Source organism: Siphateles boraxobius, unplaced genomic scaffold (assembly GCF_051911475.1).
Source record: "Siphateles boraxobius isolate OS27281-9 unplaced genomic scaffold, OSU_SipBor_1 6, whole genome shotgun sequence".
In the NCBI taxonomy this organism is placed as follows: domain Eukaryota; kingdom Metazoa; phylum Chordata; class Actinopteri; order Cypriniformes; family Leuciscidae; genus Siphateles; species Siphateles boraxobius.
The window spans coordinates 28514057-28535902 of record NW_027509186.1 but is presented as its reverse complement, the minus strand read 5'-3'; the positions used below and the strand labels follow the sequence as shown (position 1 = coordinate 28535902).

Below are 21846 nucleotides of genomic sequence, written 5' to 3'. Positions count from 1 at the left end.
CAGCATGAGGCCATTCCCCTCTGCTTCAGTGGCCCTGAATTGAATTGCTCTTCCGACTGACCCGAGCGCAAGAGGCAGGGTCGAGGTAAACTTTGGCAGTGTTTGAGTTCCCAGCTCATTAAAGAGCTGCGTCTGAGGCCACCTCCAGAGACTGTTGAGCCATTCATTAATGAGGCACTTGTGTAATTTTCCCTGGACATCTGTGACGAACAGGCTCTCTTCCCAATGCCGCACAAAAAACACCTCAGACAATAAAGCTCACATTGACGGCTTAGGGAAACAGCCAACATCCACAGTTACTCGTAGTTACTTGTCATGAACATGCATACAAAATCATCTTCAATCTTATGAAACTGCAGCGATCACCTGTGAGCAATACACAAGGACTTATTTTCCACTGAATGAGAAGTCTTGAGATTTGATTGAAGATCTTTAGCAGAACTGGCACATACAGGGAGCACAGAAAGTGCCCTTTTATACTCGCTTAGCAGGGCGGTAAATAGGCCCATGGAGCATTCAGATGCCACTTATGAAGTGCTCATAACCAATGTGTACCTCACGGCTTTGCACAACAGCTTCCTTCCAAACCAATTCATATGGCAGCTAATGAATATGCCACTTTAGACTTCATGAATTGTTCCTTTCCGTTCACTGCCCCCAGTGTTAACACCTCTTTATACGATTCTTAACACCTACTGCACTGCCTCTCAAGGTCACTCTGGCTGAACAGAGCTGGAGAAAGCCGCACAAAACCTGAGAGGCTCAATTCCTATTCATTTGTCACATTTGCATGCATGCCTCTATACTCAATCACACAAAGGCCACGGTAGCTTAGCCATTGCCCCCTACCAATTACAAATGAGTCCATTAAGCTGTCTGCATTGGGCCCAGCCTCTTCATGGTAATGGCTTGTGAGATTTCCATCATAATCGTCGGGCTCCCACTGCAGTCATGAGTGCAGATGGAGGAGGAGAGTGGGTAAAGAGCTATCAAACGGGGCAGAGTGCATTCTTTCAGCTTTGTTTACACGCAGGCCAACTCAAAAGCCTGTGCTTTCTTTAGGAGAAAAGAGCCTTTAAAGATTATTACAAAATTCTTGTGCGATTTAGGGAGCTGCATGTGCAAAAACAGTGGCCTTAATACTGATAAACTGATAATTATTTTCATATTATGATTGATTGACAACCAATAAATAACATTAAAATTCTAAACTATTTTGTCTAAATACATGAAAAACAACACTAGAAACTAAAATCTATCATTTTAAATGCTTCAAGTGAATTTAGGCATCACAACAATATAATGTACAGTATGAAGAATGGAGATTAATTTTGATAAAGATGACATTTAACAGTGTTAAAAATTATTAGTGTTTTTAAAGATCACCTTTAAGTAGGACTGTGGCAAAAGTAATTGAAATGTAAAAAGGCAAAATGTACAAATAAATCCAATATCGACCAATTAGACACGTTTAAAATCTCTAATATTTGCCAACATAATGTACATCCCAAAAACAAATTTGAGTACTAGTGCTTGTACTGCAGTACTGCAGTGTACTGCTCTTTACTGCAATACAACCTCAATAATATTATCTTGAATAACAATTATTATAATGATTCAGATCTAACTTACAATATCAATTTCAATAGCAATACCAAAACAAAACTTGCACCAGATTATCCTCATTAGTCATAAGTAACCAAATAAATCTTTACCATTTTTATGTACTTTTTTAGATTGTTTTTCCTGTCAAAATCAGAACATTGTAGAAATGTGGGGAACACTTAAGCAGATGGGATGTTTCTTGTGGTGTCAAATAATTTTCCTCTTTGATTCCAAAATTAAATGGCAGGGGGTGATTTACGCACCTCCTCTATTAGCAGTCTTGGAAGAATAATGTGAACAGCTTTTATTACATGCTGGTTGTTACTCTGACACATAATTAACAAAGTCTGTTAATGTCTAAAGGGAAATAACAAATCATTTAGACCAGACAGTCAATCCCATAAACATGCATTTATCAAGCTAATTTGTGAAGCCTGACCTAGTTCTTTCAAGTCATATAAGAAGACAACTCTATAAAAGTCTATTCATAAGTGAAGGTAAATCACAGCTCATGAAAGGTCTCAGCATTTAAAAGGACTCATGACCCTCACATTTCATTACATGATTTCATATAAATATTAACAAGCTGGACATATCCAGCTGCCTGTGAGTTTTTACAAGTTTGCAAGTTGTTAGACGATTTGTTGTAATAAGGAACAACACACAAGCAAGTCATGGCTTATAAATGGTGTTTTATATACCATTGACTTTCATTGCAAAAACTGCTAAAACATTCTTTAGAATATCTTCTTTTGTGTTACACACACACAAAAAAGTGTTATTATTTAGTGTTAGTTTGGAATGACATAAGGGTGAGTAAATTTCGATAGAATGTTTAAAAGTCAACAGTTCCCGATAACTGATGTTTGTCAACCTTAAGGTCTACAGCTTGTGAACCTGCAAAATTTACAAGAGTTATAACCATTCTGTAGCAATACGACCCCTCACTACAAAGTTAAAACCTATCGCTCCGCTTGAACTATATTTCAGAGAACTGTAGACTCTCCTCAACCGTTACATGGTGAGAGTGATTGCAGCAGATCACCTTGAGGACATCTAGCCCTAATGTAGTGCCTCAGTAGTGGAAGACCATGAAGAAAGATGATAGGACTTCAGTGGTATTAATCACCACGACAGTGAGAGGCTCAGCCCCCGGCCGCCAAGGGCTCAGGATAAGCTCGTAAAAATTGCACAGCCCTCCACAGGGCGCTCATGTCTTACTTGTTTATGGCAGCGAGTCCCAGAGGACGTGGCAGTGATGTGCTAGCCTCTAAACCCACGCCGTCAGGAATGATGTATGACCATCATTACCAGAAAATATCACTTCAGCCGACCCATGATCTTGCTCCGCTAAGGGTCATATTATCCATGAAGAACAAATTACGGTCCCCTCCGCACATTTAAATTACTAGGGGGGGAAAAGCGCTAGTACGGAGATGGTGATATGTCATCGGTGACAATGCCCCCCAGTGCAACGCAGATAAAAACCCACCTGAGAAATCATCATCCTACAGGATGCTAAAGTTCACTTGCGTTTGTTGTCATTTAGAAACAAATATACAGGAAAGGTTGTGCACTTTCATTTCCCCCATTTGAGCAATTAGCATATTTACACAACATAGACAGTCATGAAATGGCATTTTCAGATTTAGCTGTTTATCACTTAGTTATTTTCAATACGCTTGATGTTTGTAAATGGTGGTTATATTCATCTGTATGTCCTTAGATATCATCACCTTCAAAAAGCTTTGCTAACTGTGCTTTAAGCTATTTCAAATCCCTTTTGGCTGATTTCAGGTTTAGATATATTTAATATAATTTACATTTCTTAAACTTTCATCCAAAGCAACCTACTCAGGGGATACATTTTTATCAGTGCTTGCATTTCCTGAACATTTCCTGGAACCTCTGACCTTGGCATTGCTAGCAACATGCTCTGCCAGTTTAACTACAGTAACACTACTGTAAATCCTGAATATAAAAATACTTATACTCATGAAGTTCTTTTCCAAATCTTTGAAAGATCATTATATTTATTTAGAATTGCTTTACTCATGTTACTTATGTTATGCCCTAAATTACTACATGATTAACTAACTGTATTTTTTTTCTATGTACATTTCTGAAATGCACATTCTGTAAAGCTGCTTTGAAACAATAAGTATTGTGAAAAGCGCTATACAAATAAATTTGAATTGAATTGAATTGAATTGAATTGAACTCATTGGTGCTATGCTTCTTTGAAAAACTTGCCTGCTCCCACATTTCCTTTTTTCTTAAATGGCAATACAACTTTTTAATTTATCCAAAGAAGAATCTTATGGACTTTTCACACTGCGCTTAAACCCAGTTTACTACGGGGCTGTTGAATCCTTGAATCTGATTGGTTGATGAACGTTCTAAGGTGTGCAATTAATTTCAGGGAAACGTACGACTAAAGTAGTTCTAGGCAGGTTTTGAACACATTACAATTCCATATCGCTTCGCCAAATGATTTCAGTTATTTCAAATGCCCTTACAGCCCACATTACTAAAACTCAAAAGGACACTGACTGAGCAAATAAATATAGTAAACAATAGGATAAAAAAGACAAATTATTTCCATGTTTTTTGCCACAAAATTACGTTTTATTGAAATACTCTTTCTCATGCTCTCTCTCCCACTCAGATGCACACACACTCTGACAGAAACGTGTTGTCAGCGTTGCTCTGACGATTTTATCAGGAAAATAGTTAAGCAACTTAAAAGCTACGTGACATTTCTCACTAGCAATATAATAACGGCGCTGTTCTTGAAGCAGATAAACGTACAATGTCGCTATTAGAAGAGACGCTAATGCCGAACACTGCTGAGAGACGCACAGATTGAGGTAATTCATAATCTCTCTCTCTCTCTCTCTCTCTCTCTCTCTCTCTCTCTCTCTCTCTCTTTCTCATAACTGCATTAAATTGCTATTAGTGGGTCAAGTTTCCATTACTAGCTCTAAAAGTACATTTTGGAATTAGCAACAGAGACATTACAATAAGAATTTTAACCCAGGTTTTATGAATACAGTGTTAAACGTCAGCGTATAAATACCCGGATTAATTGTTAACCTAGGGTAAAACATGAGCAGAGTGAAATGTGAAGCAATGATTCTGTTTACCCGGGGTTCAGAATGACCCCGTTAATATTTTGGACAAAATGCTCTTGAATAGCAATATCTAGCTATGAATGTAGTCTGATGCATATTTAAGATTTCAGCACCGATAATGAAGTGTCAGTGTAACAGAATAAGAAACTTGTTTAGTTTGAACATATAAAGGATTTTTTAAAATTTTCTTTAACTTTAAATTACCCATTTGTAAATGTTTAAACAGAATTTCTTGGGGGGGGGGGGGGGGGGGGTGCTTTACCATGCTTTACACTAAAGAATTTCAATAAATATATATATATAAAAAAACATAAACATAATTTATTATATTATATTACAGCATTGAATAATATGGTTTAATAACTTGAGTGATCTTTTGTTTCAGTGCAGATCTCATGTAATGCAACAGAATTGACAATTAAGGGTGCAGTGGAATGGTCATTCTCTGTATTCTCTTTCCCCTGATAATTTATAACCGAGAAGAAACAAGCGGCTGATGAATAGTATCCATTATCATGCATCATTTACTGTAATAACAGGCTGCTATTTCCATACAAGAAATGACAAAAATCCTCAATAAATTAGTTTCGAATTTCGCCTGTGGATGTTGGGAAGAGAATAAAGGAGCTTGTGAGTTCTACCACCCAATATCAATTTCAAGGTCCATTTACTTCCTCATCCCTGATCCCTGCCACGCTGAACAGACGGAGACCCCTGAGTGGGCGCATATGGCAGAGGGCTGGGAGTCCACTGGAGCTGGTAATGATGGCAGCGGTGGACTGGTCCATCACCGTGCCAGCGCTGGGGCTCCATTGGCGCAGAGTAATTGACAGCCATGAGCTTCCCTACAGAGCTCAAACATACCGCCTGCTCTCTGGCACACACTCCCTAATTCACACACGCAGTCTTGGCTGCTGGCTCAGCAGGGGCAGGCCATCCAATTTACAGCTCTGTCCAGCACTGCCCCGGGAGCCATCTCAAGCCTGCCCAGCCGGCCCAACAGAGACTAATGAAGGGCTCTTCCAGCACCTCATACATTATGGAGAGAGCAGAGACAGATCAGGAAAACATTGCCAACGCAGTCTGCTTTTCTGAACGGAAAGAATCAATTGGGTTGTTGTGGGTAACTGCTCCCCTGCTATGACATCGCTCTCCATTACATGCACAGGAAAACGTGCAGGTGATGGAGAGAGAGAGAGAGAGAGAGAGAGAGAGAGAGCGCCAACGAGATATTATTTCTGGCTCTCGTTTACTTAAGTTCCATGTGTAGTGGTTCAAATTTTCTGCACCGCATGAAATACCACTTAAAGCTTTGCTTCCACTTACCAGCTCAGAAAGCAAGATGATGCGTCATCTTTCCAGGTTACAGTGTGAAACAACCCCTCCAAGAACCATTTTTTGTTAATCTGTGGGGGAAAGATTCATAATCAGTTATTTAGTATACTGCATAAAGACTACGATGGTCCTTAAGCATTCACAGACTTTACGTATAATGGAGCTTCACTTCATTCTGTTCTTACTTATGAAAGCATAGAGTAGAGCACAGCGACCCACCACTGAGCCTGCCTTGGCATGCTGTTACAATGAAACAAATTGTATTCTGCGATAGCTCTGCATGAGTCTTGGCTTCACTAACGTCCTTGGGATGCTTACCATCTGGCAGTCCCATCACTGCGTTCAGATACACTGCATTACAAAGTGAGACAGCCCAGAATGCAAACAAGAGTGTTATCTTTAGTACTATCTATAGTACTTTCCTCCAATGTTGGAATGTTGAGTAGTAAAGTTAATAATTCAATAAACAATATAGAAATTGAAATGTTGGTTTTGTTTATGTATGGCTACAGAAACTGGCCCCAATGTATACGGGCCAGTGTTGTTAATGTTAACTAAAACAAAAATAATTAAAAATAATTTTGTTAATTTCAAATAAAGCAGAAATAAAATAAATATTAGATGAAGAACTTCACCATTAAAAACTTAAAAAATGAGAACTGTTGTTATGGAAACTAACTGAAATAAAATAGGTTGTAAAAAAGTACTTAAATAAAAATAAAATTCTAATTAAAAAAATTAAAAATGACAAAAGCACATAATAAAATTACTAAAACTTAAAAATTACAATGAAAATATAAAAATAGAAGCTAATTCAAAATATGAGTAGATACTATTATAGTATATAAATAATACTAAATGAACACTGATTTGGACACTTAATGACTTCAAATAAACCGGTGACCAGGTGGTCAAATGATTTAAGTCAGTTTCCCCTTTTAAAAAATTAAACTTGGTTTGATATTTTGTATTTAATGCACAGGCTAGATTTGATGTGAACCTTAAATTTAATGTTCAAATACTTTCTGGGACCTCTGTAAATATAAATATTAAAATAGCCTATTTAAAATAGTTATAAAATAATTATATTATATTATTATTAATAATGACATCCTCTCTTTTTCCCCCAAACTGCCATCAATTTTGAAAGTCACATGAAAAACCTACTGCTTTCAATATTTTCTTAAAGAGCCTAGGGAATTAGTTGTTGACTGCCATCTTCAAATTGGCCAGAAAGGGAATTACTCAGAGGTGAGTTTGACTCTCATTAAACAATTGACCCTTATTTGTGTCCATTTTCACAAGGTGCTGCTGCAGAGGGGCAGGAATCAGCCATGTTCATCCATCAGCTTTATGGCAGGTGGCAGGGGCTCCTTATGCTCAATGTAGTGGAAAGCAAGGCTTTATTACCTCGGGGTTCTCACTGAGAGAGATGAAGACAGAAACAATGGTGACAGAGTATAGAATTTCCAAGGCTGATGGTTGATGCATCAATATAACTCCGTATGTTCTTGAAATCTGTTGTTGCGCCAAAGGATGGCAGTCGTAGTGCAGACAAGGATGGTGTGTCCTTCACAAAACAATCCCTGTCTGCTCGATTTTATCAGCGCCACAAAATGGCGTCGGCAAATTATTCATGACAGGTGAGAAGTATCACCGTGTTTAACACACTGAATATGAGACGATGTCTTTTGACTTCCGTGGACTCAATGAAATCCACTGATGACAGCTTACTTGACATTTACACACTCCGATTCCCATCCTTTAATAGCTACGCTCCATCTCCCAAGGTATTGCCAGCCAGGCCGACTGATAACAAACCTGTGAGGAGGGTTCACAAGGGATATGAATCCAGTGCTGGCAGAGAAATGATGTGTTCAGTGGAGGAATATGGAGACTGACATGAGCTGCACACCGGCTTAGTGACAGATGATTTGTTACACCGTGCGCTAAATGGAAGTCGCCACAACGGCTGATTAGGTCTTATCAGGGCCGTTTCGAGCGAGCAACTTTTTCATTTCACCTCTCTCCAAGGAGCCACCATCAAAAGAGATCACAGAGGTTTCCCTGGGCGAGCCTGTCAACTCAAGGTGAAGCCGAATGAGGGAGGATAACAGGGATGAGGAAATAAACTGCTGTCTCAGATAACATTAATGCTCAAGCTTCACGGCTGACAGTTACCTGATAAAACATTATCTCAGCCAATGAGAGACAGAACAGGACAAACACGTTCCCCCACACACAGTTTTTTCTAATCCATTTGGCCAGATCACAGCAAATCGCTCGCTATTCATCTGTGGATCATATTGCTGCTCTGGAGATTCTTTTTCTTTTTTTATAGAAAAGGTTACCCATCTTTCAAAAAAAAAAAAAAATTACCGTCAATGTAAGCCTACATTTATTAGCTCCCTGGCTATATTAGTGATATTGTGTGCTAAATAAACAATACACCTAACAATTGAATAAACAAGATAATACTGAGTAACTTACATTTTAGACACAATATCTTGTTCACACAAAGAATGAGAACTATAAAGATAACTGTGACAACCATATTAGCCTCCACTCCATCGCACAATAACGTTGGTTATTATTAGAGCGCTGGCACTTGTTCATCTTTTCAAAGGTTGGTTCACACAATCAAAATTCTGTTATTAATTACTCACCCTCAAGTCGTTCCAAACCCATAAGACTTTCGTTCATCTTCGGAAAACAAATGAAGATCTTTTTTTTTAATGAAATCGGAGAGCTTTCTGTCCCTCCATTGACAACTACGCAACTACCACTTTGACGCTTCAAAAAGTTCATAAAGAGATCGTAAAATGAATCCATATGAATCGACCATTTTAGTCCAAATTTTCTGAATAGACACAATCACTTTATATGATGAACAGATTCAATTTAGGCTTTTATTCAAATTTAAACATTGATTAGCAAACATAAACAGAAGCTCAACCAAACCAGCTTGACGTGCGAAAAACAAACCTCATTGGTTCTCTCACATCGAGCAAACATGCTTCAGCTTCCATTTATCATAACTGATGTGCGTTGATGAATGTTTATATGTGAATAAAACCCTAAATTAAATCTGATCATCAAATAAAGTGATCTTGTTCAGAAAATTTAGACTAAACCACTCAATTTATATTTGATTAGTTTTATGATCTCTTTATGAACTTTTTGAAGCGTCAAAGTGGTAGTTGCTTAGCTGTCAATGGAGGTACAGAAATCTCTCAGATTTTATTAAAAATATCTTCATTTATCTTCATTTGTGTTACGAAGATGAACGGAAGTTTTACAGGTTTGGATTGGAATGACATGAGGGTTAGTAGATGACAGAATTTTCATTTTTTGGTGAACTAACCCTTTTAAATGCTCAAGCTCTTTAGAGTCTTTGGGATTTTTTTTTAATGATTATTAAGACTTTATAGTTATAATCATCCTTGGTGTGAATTCTGAATGGGCCTTACTTAGTGTTTTTTTTTTTTTTGTGCTGCATCAACGAAAATAGTTCCAAACAAAGAAAAGCAGAATTGACCGATGTCTCCGAGCAATGGTAGTTGTGTTTAGATCCTGAATTGATCAGGTTTTAATGATTCAATTAGGCTACTCAGTAATTCCTGAATGAATCTGCTTTTGAAAGGATCGGTTGAAAGAATGTATCTCAACCTTAAGGGACTTGTTTTGTTTCTGAATGAATTTCTTTTTGAATAAATCGACTGAATGAACGTAAAACAAAGACTTGTCGCCACCTACTGCCATAACTATACAACCAGCAGAAAAGGTCACAAAATAATTTTTCCCCCCGGTGCATTTTCAAAGGCATGCAGAATCACATCAATATTTCAAGCATCGTCTCTAACTCAGAATCATCCTGAACAACCATGAAATCCTCTCAGAGTGAGCAGATGGTCTTTCCTATATGCAACATCATCCATGTATTGACGACAATTCAATCCAGATGAGACCACATTAGACCGCAAATTGACATCTATCACAAAGACTGAATCTTCTTCTTAGTGCTGTAGTGATCTATGATGGGTCCCTCAAAAATCTATAGTAACATTAATGGTCTTGTTTCACAAATCCGTACTATTGATGAATCTAAAATCCATAAAATACAACATTTTTGTAGCTTCTGGAAAAGTAATAAGTCTTATGCATAGTATATATTTTGTAGACCACAAAAGTTAAACCAAGCAGTTTAGATGTGACGAAAATCCACACATTTGCTGGTCTCTTTTCTCATTAGGACACCTTGGCTCAGTCTACACCCTCAAAGTGTATCTGTTTACACATGGATCTCATTTGATGAGACATAAGGCAGTAATTGGATAAGGCTTGTGATCAGATGTTCTCTTGGGGAACTAATTCCACTCTTTCTGACCTGCCTAATCTTTTAAGACCAAGCTGGGGTTAATGGGCTGCTCTTCCCCCACCAACTGCTCAGGGGTGAGTAGGATATCCAGACCGCTGGATAGAAAACGTTAGGCGTGCTGTATTAAAGCGCGGCAGAAGGATGTGACAGTATAAGCTGCACAACACGATCCATGATAAAGTAATTTATGCATGAGTACTGGACCGCAAGTGAATAGAAGATACATTTTCATGATTAGCCGAGCCGAGGTCATGCGTAAATGGATATCATATAGCATCCCTTCTGACAAAAATCATTAATCTGACTGTAATAGTTCCCAGTTACTGGAATGTGTGTTTTCCCCCCTCCGTTGGGAGGTAGCTAACAAAATATAATATTTTAAGAGAAAGCAACCATATTTGTGGCTGCCTGCGATATAATGCTTTCATCATATTGTCCTATTTATGGAAAGAGACTGGAAGGGTTAACTATTAAGGAGTGGACTGGGCAATATATCAAATGCATTTCAGTTCATTACACTTGTATAAATAATATACATATACATATATATATATATATATATATATATATATATATATATATATATATATATATATATATATATATATATATATATATAGTTTGTTATTATTTAGTGTGATTGATCGCTTGAGTGAATTATTCAGTGACTCACTCATAAAGACAGTCAATTAGCACAATCTACTGTGGCTGGTTGCATAAACTACTTAGACTAGTTAGTCATCCAATTTTTTAAGACCGGTCATAACTTTTTTAAATCACATAAAAAGGTAGATTGTTCTAAATTGAATCCAAAATTATATATAGCTAACTAGCATAAGACAACAAACAAACACATGCACGGTGAACATCGGAGAGCTATTTCTCGACGGAGAGCTATTTCTCGAGAACGGTATCAGTAATTTCTGTGCAGCTCAGTCCAAAGATCATCTGATCATTTTATAAAGAAAAGTGGTAGGAGTAGAAAAAAAAAAAAAAAGGTTTTTAAGGTTCACTTAAAAATGGCGGACAAACAAAAGGATGGAAAATGAAAGATCGGAATAAGCCAAGGAATGGACACAGATTGGACAAGGACAGTCAAAATTTGGAAAATGTTTTCAAAAGTATTAAGCGTTTTTGCAAAAATCCATATATCTCTGAAACACTAGATGGCGCTGTGTTCAAACTTCTCAGGTCCCTTCAATGACATGCTGTTGATGACCAAATCAAATTGTGTGTCGATATATCAAATCGTTTAAAAGATATTGATTTTTTGATTGATTGATTAATTTCAAAATGGCGGACCAATGGTTCATCTGATCCTGGCGAAATCCATAGACATCATGATTGTTTAAGATGTGATAGAGAGAACAGGTTTCAAACAGTTTTAAACTATGGTACTGTATACAACAGATTTTCTTTTTATCTTCTTATTCAAGAGAGGGGACAGGAAGTGCTAGCATTACCATAATGTTCCAGCAAATTTAATTTTTTATCTCAAAGATGATAGATATCTTTAAAAATCTGCCACACAATGGCCACTGTCGAGCGTGTTGGAAATCCAAATGAACCACCTGCCTCCTCTCAGAGTCCCAAACCCTGTAATTGTGCATTGATTTGACAGACAGCTACATTATGATCATATGAAACAGAGCTAATCACGCTTTCCTGTCTCTTTCATCTGCACCAATGAGCTCCTTCCATACGAAATTCAATGACATTTCGCTTCTGCACCAAAGATGAGGAAAGGTCTTCTGTGACCTCTCTTTTCCAGGCCTGCTCACATGCAAAGCAGGTTATACAAGAGTCTTAAAAGAGCCTTCCTTTCAGCAGGCTACAGCAAACAAGGGCCCTCAGAAATAAAAGTGATTATAAACATCAGCCAGTTCGTTATAGCTATTAAGCTCATCTGCCTTTCAGTCTATTCTCCCCAGAAATTTGTAGGCAATTAATTAAATTCCCATGTCCGTGCCCGGCACTCATTAGTCTAATATCGGCTTTCAAGGGAGCACCGAGGCGGCGGTCGGTGTGCCAGGTCACATCACGAGAGACAGCGAAGCTCTGCTTCCCGTTTGCCCTCTACAGATCGCCTCTCCTCTTTTTATCACCATTCATTTTCCATCAGCAATACGATGCCAACATTATGCTTGACTGATGTGGAGAGACAGAGCAATTTCCTGAGACACTTAACACCAGGTCACATGGGGTTGAAATACGATAGACAGATACAGCCATTCACAGGCTGCTACTCGAGATGATGCCAACCCAGATGTTATGTCAATGGGTGAGGAAAACACTTTCTCAGTGCTTCGATTTTCGAGGACGGCGAAATTGCTCCTCGAGTGTGCTTTCAATTTGCCCAAAGGAACGAGGTGAAAGCGAGACCTCGTTCGAGTAGATATTCAAACGCATACATTGAACTGCCTCACGGAGGAGACTAAATATGGAAATTAACTTTGACTGCCAGATGTTTCCTCTGTGTAATAGAAGTCATTACCATCACATTTAGTACTTCGTTTCCAAATCGCCTCGCATTACGTGGTGAAATGTATTCCTCTGCAAGCTCGGTAACAGTGCATTACGCACAGATAATGATGACTTTGTTATCCTGTGGTCTGTGAGGTCCATTTCCCAGCTCGCCTAACTACAAATGTCAGCCCCGACAGGCAATTACAGGAGTCCGGTTACTCTCTCCTCTGCTATCGTTCTCCAATCTCAGAGACCCTGGCGTGGTGAAGAGCAAAAGTAATTTTCCCCGGGGGCTGAAACAAAGCCATGAACTTGGCTATTAAAGGCCTAACAGGTTTTGTCCAAGCAGTCTGCTGGATGCTTGAGTGACACGCAGTCGATATCCTCTGTCCTCTCGGGCCATCTCAACTGTCAGCGGTCTGAAGTTAGAAAATGCTGCACTCAACAGCTGATGATGTGAAAATCAGCCATAAAAGATGTTGAAAGATATATTTCATATGTGCAAATATTTATAGGCTAATAGTTTTCCTGCATTAGCTGAAGCACTTAAAATAATTAAATAAATGTATGTTGTAGGTGTACTTGCACTGCTCAGATAGCAATACACCCATAGAAGCCTTATTAACTGCTGTTTCAATGGGCCGTAAGCATAAGCTGTAAGCCGTCCGCCATGTTGAAACGGTCGAAGTCGGCCTGTGAACGTTCATCATTCGAGAGCAAGTTGACTGAGATTTTGCAACCTTAGTTAGACCGAGTTAGACGCATGTATGATGAATGTCTATATATGAAATAGACTACAGCAGATGATTTTGCTAAACTATCACAATACAAAATGACGAAGGCGTCAGCTAACACGAAATTAAAAAGTTACCATAGTAAAAGTAAAAAAAAAAAAAAAATTATAAAAACATTAAAAGAACCATAGTAAAAACATGTAGGCCAAATATTGAGTTAATACATATAAAACACAAACCAACACATTCTCACCTTTGAAAGGTTATCCAATTTCTTTGGGAATTTAAATCTTGGCGGTTTCACAACCAGAAGATGCGCTATGATTCATACTTTGAGTGACGACACGCTGACCGTTGCAAGATGGCGGAAAATGTACGTGTACGTATCTAAAAGGTGCAAGCTCTTCAGCGGGTTCGGGGTGTAATGAAAGCGCAACACCTCCACCTGCTGGACACATTCAGATGCATTTATTATTTCAGAGAAATACCGAATAAATTTAAAATATTTGAAATACCGTTCACTAAACATTTACATTGTAACCATATTTTCAGACAGAATATAAAAATTGTTATTGATTTACATTGTTACTACTGTCAAAGGTTTTTAATAAAATAATACTAATAACGTTATTAATCTGTTTAGGGTACGGGGTTGGTTTGTAAATGTTTTGTTTTTCCATTTTAGAAAGGCTACCTTTATCCAAAATAACAAATTAATGAACAACACAACATCGAATGGAAAGGCTACCTTTATCCAAAATGACAAATTAATGAACAACACAAACATCGAATGTTCTATAATGCAATAAATGTAATAATTCTGTTTGTATAGGCTACATATCACAAGCTATATCTACACGGTATGTTTAACCCTACATTATTCAACATGCTACTTGAGAGTATATTCCAATTACATGTCATTGCATGGGTGTTTCTTCAATTATAGACACTTTTGGTCCTGTAGACTAAACTCTCTTTAAACACAAACTTTCCACACACTGAAAGTTTCACAGTGTAATTTCCACCACATCTCTAATAACGTATTCTGTTCAATGACATCTGTGATGGAAATGACGGTAAAAACATTTTAGCAAAAATAAAAACATAATTGGATCAGAATCGTTGGTCTGGGTGAAAATGACGCCACCTCTAAGGGAATCAAAATTGATATTAATGATTTTCACACAATTAATATTTAAATGGGTTATTCATTTTTTAAACTCGTTTGGTAAACAAAGAATAAATAAAAATTAGGCATTATAAAGTTTCCAGTTTTCATATCACCTTCATCCATTAAAAAGAAAAACAGCTGAAATCTGTTAGTTTTATTAAAAAAGAACATGCCCTGGGAGATACAAGTGCCTGAAGTTGAATAAACACACATGTACAATTTGTTTAATGTCTGTAATTTTATGCATATCTCAGTGCCTCTAGGAACTTCACATCTTTGAAATGAGCAATTTCCAGGAAGGAATGCAGAACAAAATGATAATATTTTATCTGCAGCAGCAAAAATGACTGGAACATGATGCTGAGAGAGACAGGAGGTCAAATATTATAATAATGCCCCAGGAGTCACAATCATCATGCCAAGAATAGTGATGATAATATAGAGTAGTGGTGCAGCAGTGCTCAGGATGTCAATGAAGAGTTCACTCAAACCTCAGCCTCTGGTTCAGCTCCATCAGGGAACAAGCGCATATGCACAGCCAGTCGCCTGGACACGCCAACAGGCCTGATGAGAATAGCACCATGTCATTTCACAGGGATTTGAGCAGAATAAATACACAGCAATTTCTCCCTCGAGGGCTTATCAGACCTGAAGAGTATGATGAAACCTCCTGCAATATGGGGTCTCGTTTTTTTCCCTAGAAACCCAAGATATTTATTCAAAATCGAGCACGATGTGCAATGATGACGACCACAGGTTTCAAGTTTTACACACTTTATTCCTAAAACATTGGCTGCACCATCCATAGCGGCACACAATTGTATGTACACATTTATATACACACACACAATTCTCTAAATCTGTGATATAAAATATATAATCCGACAATGTACCTCTTGTCCTCTTATTTGAACACATTAAATTGCTGTACAGGAATTCTGTAGCTACAGCCTATCTTAAAGTCCCCACCACACAAAGGTAAGAACGTGAGCTCCTGTATACTTCATCTGTACACTGTGACAGTAAAAATTGTGGAGAAAATATTTCTCTAAATATTCCTCTAAAAGCAACCTACAGCAAATTCACTTGTGGGTTCTGTAATTAAGACAATTACATATATGACAAACCATTTTCATTTAATTTAGGAAGGCAATATGCATCTTCCCGTGTTTATATAATATAAAAGGATTAAGAAATTACACATTTAAAAACATACAATAAATAAGATATATGCAGGCATTTCAACTGGATAAAACCTGACCCAAACTGCAATTTCAGGCCTTTATCAGTTCACTGAGATGGTCTAGTTCCTTTCCCTCCAGTTGTTGAGATGGACACTTGGCATAAACTGGGCAGCCTGGCATTGCCATAAGTGCGCTGTCTGATTGCAGTTGGTTTGTCCAGCCGTGTCCACAGCGTGGAGCCCTGCGACGGCAGTGCAGTGATGCGGTGTCTCTGCAGGGTCTGTTGTGAGAAATCATGGCAACAGTTGTGCAGAGTCCCCCGTTTGTTAGAGCATGTTCATAATGAAGTTGTACATTTGGTTGAGCACAACAAAGTGCACGGGGAGACAAGAGCGCCGGTCCTGAGTCGCTGGGTCACAGGTCAGCCACGAGAGGGCATTGTACTGCTCCAGCACAAATCTGCAAACGCAACAAATATTTGGTTAATCTTTTTTTTTTTGCAAAGAGGAGGATATTGATTGCAGTGCTGTGGCAATGTTGAAAAAAGGGCAAGACTGAAATATGTGGTTGCGATTAAGCTAACTTTTGAGGTTTACGGTTTTAGTCAACCTAAAAATGGAAATTCTGTCATCATTTACACACCCTCAAGTTGTTCCAAACCCTTGAGACACTTGAATTCATTTACAAAACAAAAATGAAGATATTTGAATGAAACCTGAGAGATTTCTGTCCCTCCACTTACAGTAAATTACACCAAAAAATTGACACTTCAAAACGTTCATAAAGAGATCATAAAAGACATCCATATGAATCAAGAAATTTGATCCAAGTGTTCTGAAGAGACGCAATTGCTTTTAATAATGAACTGATTTAATTTAAGCCTTTATTTATATATATATACATACATCGATCAGCAAAAATACAGACCACTTCAGATACGGTAAATGAAAGCTCAAACGCAAAAGAACCAATGAGGTTCAAGCAAGAACAGTTGTGCTTACATTTACCATATTTGAAGTGTTCTACGTACAAGTGTTGATCGATATCTAAATGTGAATAAAAGCCTAAATAAAATCTTTCATCATTTAAAGCAGTGTTCTCAACCAGGGAGTTAGGTCCAAAAAAGGGTCTCAGAAAAGTTTTGGACAAAAGAGGGTTGAAAACCCCTGTTATAAAGAAAGCGATCGTGTCCCTTCAGAAGACTTGGATTAACTGCTTGATTCATATGGATAAAAAAAACAAACTTTATAAACAAGGTTTAGGTGTAATGGATTTCATTAAAAATATTCATTTGTGTTTCAAAGATGAAAAAGTCTTGTGTTTGGAATGACGAGGATGAGTAAATGATACCTGTGTGTAAACAATTTTTTTAAATCATTGATTTACTGACTATTAATAAATCATGTTTAATGCCATTAAATACATTTAATACAGTTAACAAATTTGTCTGGATATTTCATAAGTCAGCTCCCTTCCTTGTATGGTGGAGTTCTAGAAGCTCCAACAAGTATGAAATTGAACCAGCGAAAAACCCACCTGGGTTCATATTATAAATGTAAAGAAATATAAGAGGCATGGGAATATAGAGAAGAGTGACTGTAAGGCGTTCAGCTGATACCTGAGCACATCTGAGGTATGGCTGGAGTCCAGAGGGTGGGAGTGTTTACCGTGCAGCAAATCATCTGACTGCACTGACGAAACATTAAGGTGCAGAGAAGCCTGACAGGAAGACAGAAACAGTCATTATATAACACCTCTGCAGATCTGTTAAATAGATTAGATTATGAATTGTGTTTTGGACAATAAAGCTGTAATGAATCTCTGGAGTGAAATGATTATTACGTTTACTCAAGAGCTCACCTTCAGGAAGAGAGGACACTGGTTCTTTGCCTGTGGGCAGGAGGACCAGAACCAGTCAGGCAGTGGACCCGCTTTAGCTGTGGACACAAAGTAGCCCAGAGCCATGGGCTGCTGGAGGATGTTGGGAGATTCGTCGTGAGACTCCATCCTGTCTGTGCTCTGGCCCTGAGCACGGGAAAAAGACCGTAAGAGGTTCAATTCAGGAGATGTCTATAAAACACTGAGAAATTACCTCAGTCACTTATTGCACAGGTATATTTATTTTCCACAATCTGCTCAGTCTGGCGAAAAGTTGAGTGCACAAGCCTTTCAAAGAAGACTTTGTTTTCAAGCGCTCAAGTCACTCGCACATGTGCGGTTGTATGCGCTCCATCCGCCCGGACACAAACATTGGGCTGCACACGGACAGTGTGAGCAGACGTCTGATGACGAAAATTACATCACGCAACTGTGTGGAACACGGACGGGCGAAGTGTACTTTGGGCTTTATAATACTAAAGTAAAAAGTATGGATAAAATTAATTTTTATTACTCCTTAACTTAGTTTATGATAGTTACGACTTACGAGATACACAACCATTCAAAATTGAGGGGTCAGTATGATATATAAAAAATTTTTATTAAAAAAACTTGAATTAAACAGGGACTCATTAAATTGGTCAAAAGTGATTAGTAAAGATATTTTTCTGTTATAAACTATTTTCATTTCAAATAAACTTTCTACACAAAGAATCATGAAAAAAATCTGTTATCAACAGATAATAATATAAATTGATTCTTGAGCACCAGATCAGCATATTAGAATGGTTTCTAACAATCATGTGACACTGAAGACTGCAGTAATGACTGCTGGAAATTCGGCTTTGCATCACAGGAATAAATTACATTTTAAAATACATTAAAAAAAGAAAAGTGTTTTTTTTTTTTTATTGTAATATTTCACTGAATATTACTGAATTTATTATCAAACAAATGCAGTCTTGTTAATCACATGAAATTACTTTAAAGAATTCTCAACTCCAACCTTTTGAACAGAAGTGTATGTTGAAATTCTTCAAAAGGACTGTGCAAACAAGTTTACCTTGCTGCCATCTCCTCCGTGGTGGTAATGTGAGCCTGGTGACTGTACTGGGGAGGTGTTGGGAGAGTTGGGTAATATGTTAATGAGATCCGGGTCAACCAGATCATTCTCTGACAGCAAGTCCAAGATCCCATCCATGCCACCCATTCCATCTGTGACATCTGCAAACACAATGACAACTTATATTAGTCCGCTATAAACAATAATAAAGTAGAAGAGCTAGATGGGGTGGGGGTGAAAGTGTCTGACCGTTGATGGGATTGAATGCCTCGAGGCCAGCAGAAGTGGGGAACACGAGGATGTGAGTGCAGGAGGTGTCCTGAGGAGTGTTTAACTGGGACGTCTGCATGTTCAGGGTCGTGCTGCGGCCAAACACCGAGCCCGTGGACACAGAGTCTATGCAGAGATGGAGAAGGAAGGGAAATCATGACTAGGTTCTGAACTTTCATCAAGCATTCAAAAGTTTTTAAAGGCCTGAAAGGAAAAGTCGAAGTACAGCCCAATGAAGAACAACTGCTCTTTGTGAAAGCTTCACATTAATTACCTGGCATGATGACAAAGGAAGCCTGAGGTTCCATTGCAACTAGACATGTACTGAGAATGCTGGGACTGTCCGCAGCAGAGATACCGCACATCCTGCACATTTCCTTCAGTCGTCTGCCGAGAGACTGCAAGTTTCGCCTACTCAACAAAATACTCCAATCTGATTGGAACAAAAACAGCAGTTAGATCAACAGCAAAGGGCACATAATGCCAAACACTTATAACTTATATACATGATTTAAACATTATTGAATAATTGCAATACCTACCACGTAACTCCCCATGACCTATCCTTCCAAGCCGGCCGATCACAATGCGCCAAGGAAGTGAAGTCATCTGTACAAGACCCAGGCACCATTCCCAAAGTTTCTGAATGCCCTGTCGTCGTGCAGAGCCCTTTTTCCTCCGAGCTCTGTGAAAACATACAAACATCCCAGTCACATACAGGCTTAGGCTTGAATAAACTACGCCAATCACAAACCAACTCATGAGTGCTCACCGGTTGGGTACGTCAATGCTGATGATGCAGGTTTCCAGCAGCTCTCCGTACTGGTCAGTGCATGAGGCCAGGAGCCACCTCTGGTCATGTGACAGGCAGTAGGCCACAAACAGCACATTGTATTTCTGCGCAGCCTCTCCAAAAGTCTCACCCAGCTCTGTCTGTTTGTCCTTCACTGGTGCCAGGATGAATGGCGGTGCGTAGAGATGTAAACACTCTGGTCTCTGAGGGCGGCAAGGACCAAGAGGTCAATATTATTATTTATTACAAAGCTCTGTTTATCAAAATCTTTGTATAAATTTAATGAAAATGGTATATCTCAGGTGGTCTTAAATTTTTTTTGATGGCATAGACCCCAAAATAAAAGACCCCATTTTAAAATATAAAGGAAGTTACATTTTCATGAATAAAGATGCATTTATACAATGAAAAAAATTACATTTTGTTTTATTTATAATAAACAAATAAATGTGTAATCTAAAAGATCATACTTTCTATTAAGTTGATGATTTCCTTTCTTTTTTTTTACAAAGAATGAAAATGTAAATAAATATCAAATTTGGTAAATTTGAAGTTACATGTATTTAAATAAAGAACAACAATAATAATTTATTGAATAAATATATTGTCATTAATAGCAAAAGTTTTTCCTCTATACTATTCCAGAGACCTTTTAGGACTCCCTTGTGGAGATCAAGAATAAATTTGGTTAATTTGGAATTGAAATCTATTCAAATAAATAAACTTCTTGTTATTTAATATGGTATAAATATATCATTATTTTGTTACTTTTCCAAAGATCTTCTAGCACTATATTGCGGACCCCGTTTTTGAAACCCCTTGCCCAATACATTGGCAATTATTAGGTGTACCTCTTTGCTCTGTAGTGCAGTGTCAATGGCCAGACCGGGGCCAAAGCCTGTTAGCGTTTTGACATTAGTGGAGGTTGGCAGACGCCGTCTGCACTGTGTGTAAACTGAGAAAGCCAGAGACTTCAGGTGCTGTGCGTATATATGGCGCTCCTCACTCCAGACCGGCTGCAGCAAGTATTGGCTGGGTATAATCTGGTAGAAGAAAGCGCCAGATGTTAAGATCTAAGCAAAGTGAAACATTACAATCAGAAAGCTCAGACCAGATGAATTCTTACTTGGACATATACAGCATTCCTGATGTGAAGAGGAAGAAACTGAAGCATCTCCAGATAACAGCGGAGAAGACCCATCGTCCACACACTGGAATTGCCACCTTGGCCTGTCTCCTCATAGCTGAAGGGGTTCACAATGTAAATCACTATAGAGGGAGGATAAGTGACGGCATGGGAGTCTCCGTCAGTCGGCACCCCCACCTTCTCTCTATCCATCGTACTGTAACACAGATAAATCACAGATCAGCGCACACATCTGAGAGGATCAGTAAGAATCAGATTGTTTGGATATGAAAAGCAGTACCTCTCTGGGGGCTCAGACTGGACCTGAGGTTGGCTGGTGGTCGATGAGCCGTCCCCCAGTGTCCCTGCACTCTGACCGCTGCTCGGCTGACTGGACTGCAAGCCCTGAGCCACAAAGGCAGGCAGGGAATTGGGCTTGGAAGACGGCAAGGTACCCATGCCCTGAGAACAGGAGGAAGAGGTGGTGGATGTGGTGGTGGTTGTGGGGATAGTGTTGGAGGTGCTGTTGGTGGTAGGGGTGGCGGTCTGAGCGACTGTGGTGGGGCTGCTGGAGCTGGAAGTTTGCGAAGAGTTGGTAGGGTTTCGTTGTGAAAGCAGTGAGCTGTCCAAAGACTGGGATGCCAGACAGGACACTGAAGAAATAAGAAATATTATAAGATATATATATATATATATATATATATTATTA

At 38.5% G+C, this 21846-nt stretch overlaps 2 protein-coding genes across 2 annotated transcripts in view; both read right to left on the bottom strand.

Moving 5' to 3' along the window:
- Positions 1–13997, bottom strand: part of auts2b (activator of transcription and developmental regulator AUTS2 b) — a 31273-nt gene extending 17276 nt beyond the window's left edge. Inside the window, exons 1-2 of the mRNA XM_077208625.1 lie at positions 13906–13997; positions 6066–6145 (exon numbers count right to left, since the gene is read on the bottom strand). The gene's annotated coding sequence lies outside the window, so the exon portion shown is untranslated. The remainder of the gene's footprint in view (positions 1–6065; positions 6146–13905) is intronic.
- Positions 13998–15580: 1583 nt separating this feature from the next.
- Positions 15581–21846, bottom strand: part of med13b (mediator complex subunit 13b) — a 41799-nt gene continuing 35533 nt past the window's right edge. Inside the window, exons 20-30 of the mRNA XM_077208599.1 lie at positions 21439–21790; positions 21138–21354; positions 20863–21054; positions 19991–20214; positions 19761–19903; positions 19493–19651; positions 19198–19344; positions 18949–19109; positions 17868–18032; positions 17626–17726; positions 15581–16466 (exon numbers count right to left, since the gene is read on the bottom strand). Coding sequence (XP_077064714.1) covers positions 16334–16466; positions 17626–17726; positions 17868–18032; positions 18949–19109; positions 19198–19344; positions 19493–19651; positions 19761–19903; positions 19991–20214; positions 20863–21054; positions 21138–21354; positions 21439–21790 — 1994 coding nt within the window. The 3' untranslated portion in view covers positions 15581–16333. The remainder of the gene's footprint in view (positions 16467–17625; positions 17727–17867; positions 18033–18948; positions 19110–19197; positions 19345–19492; positions 19652–19760; positions 19904–19990; positions 20215–20862; positions 21055–21137; positions 21355–21438; positions 21791–21846) is intronic.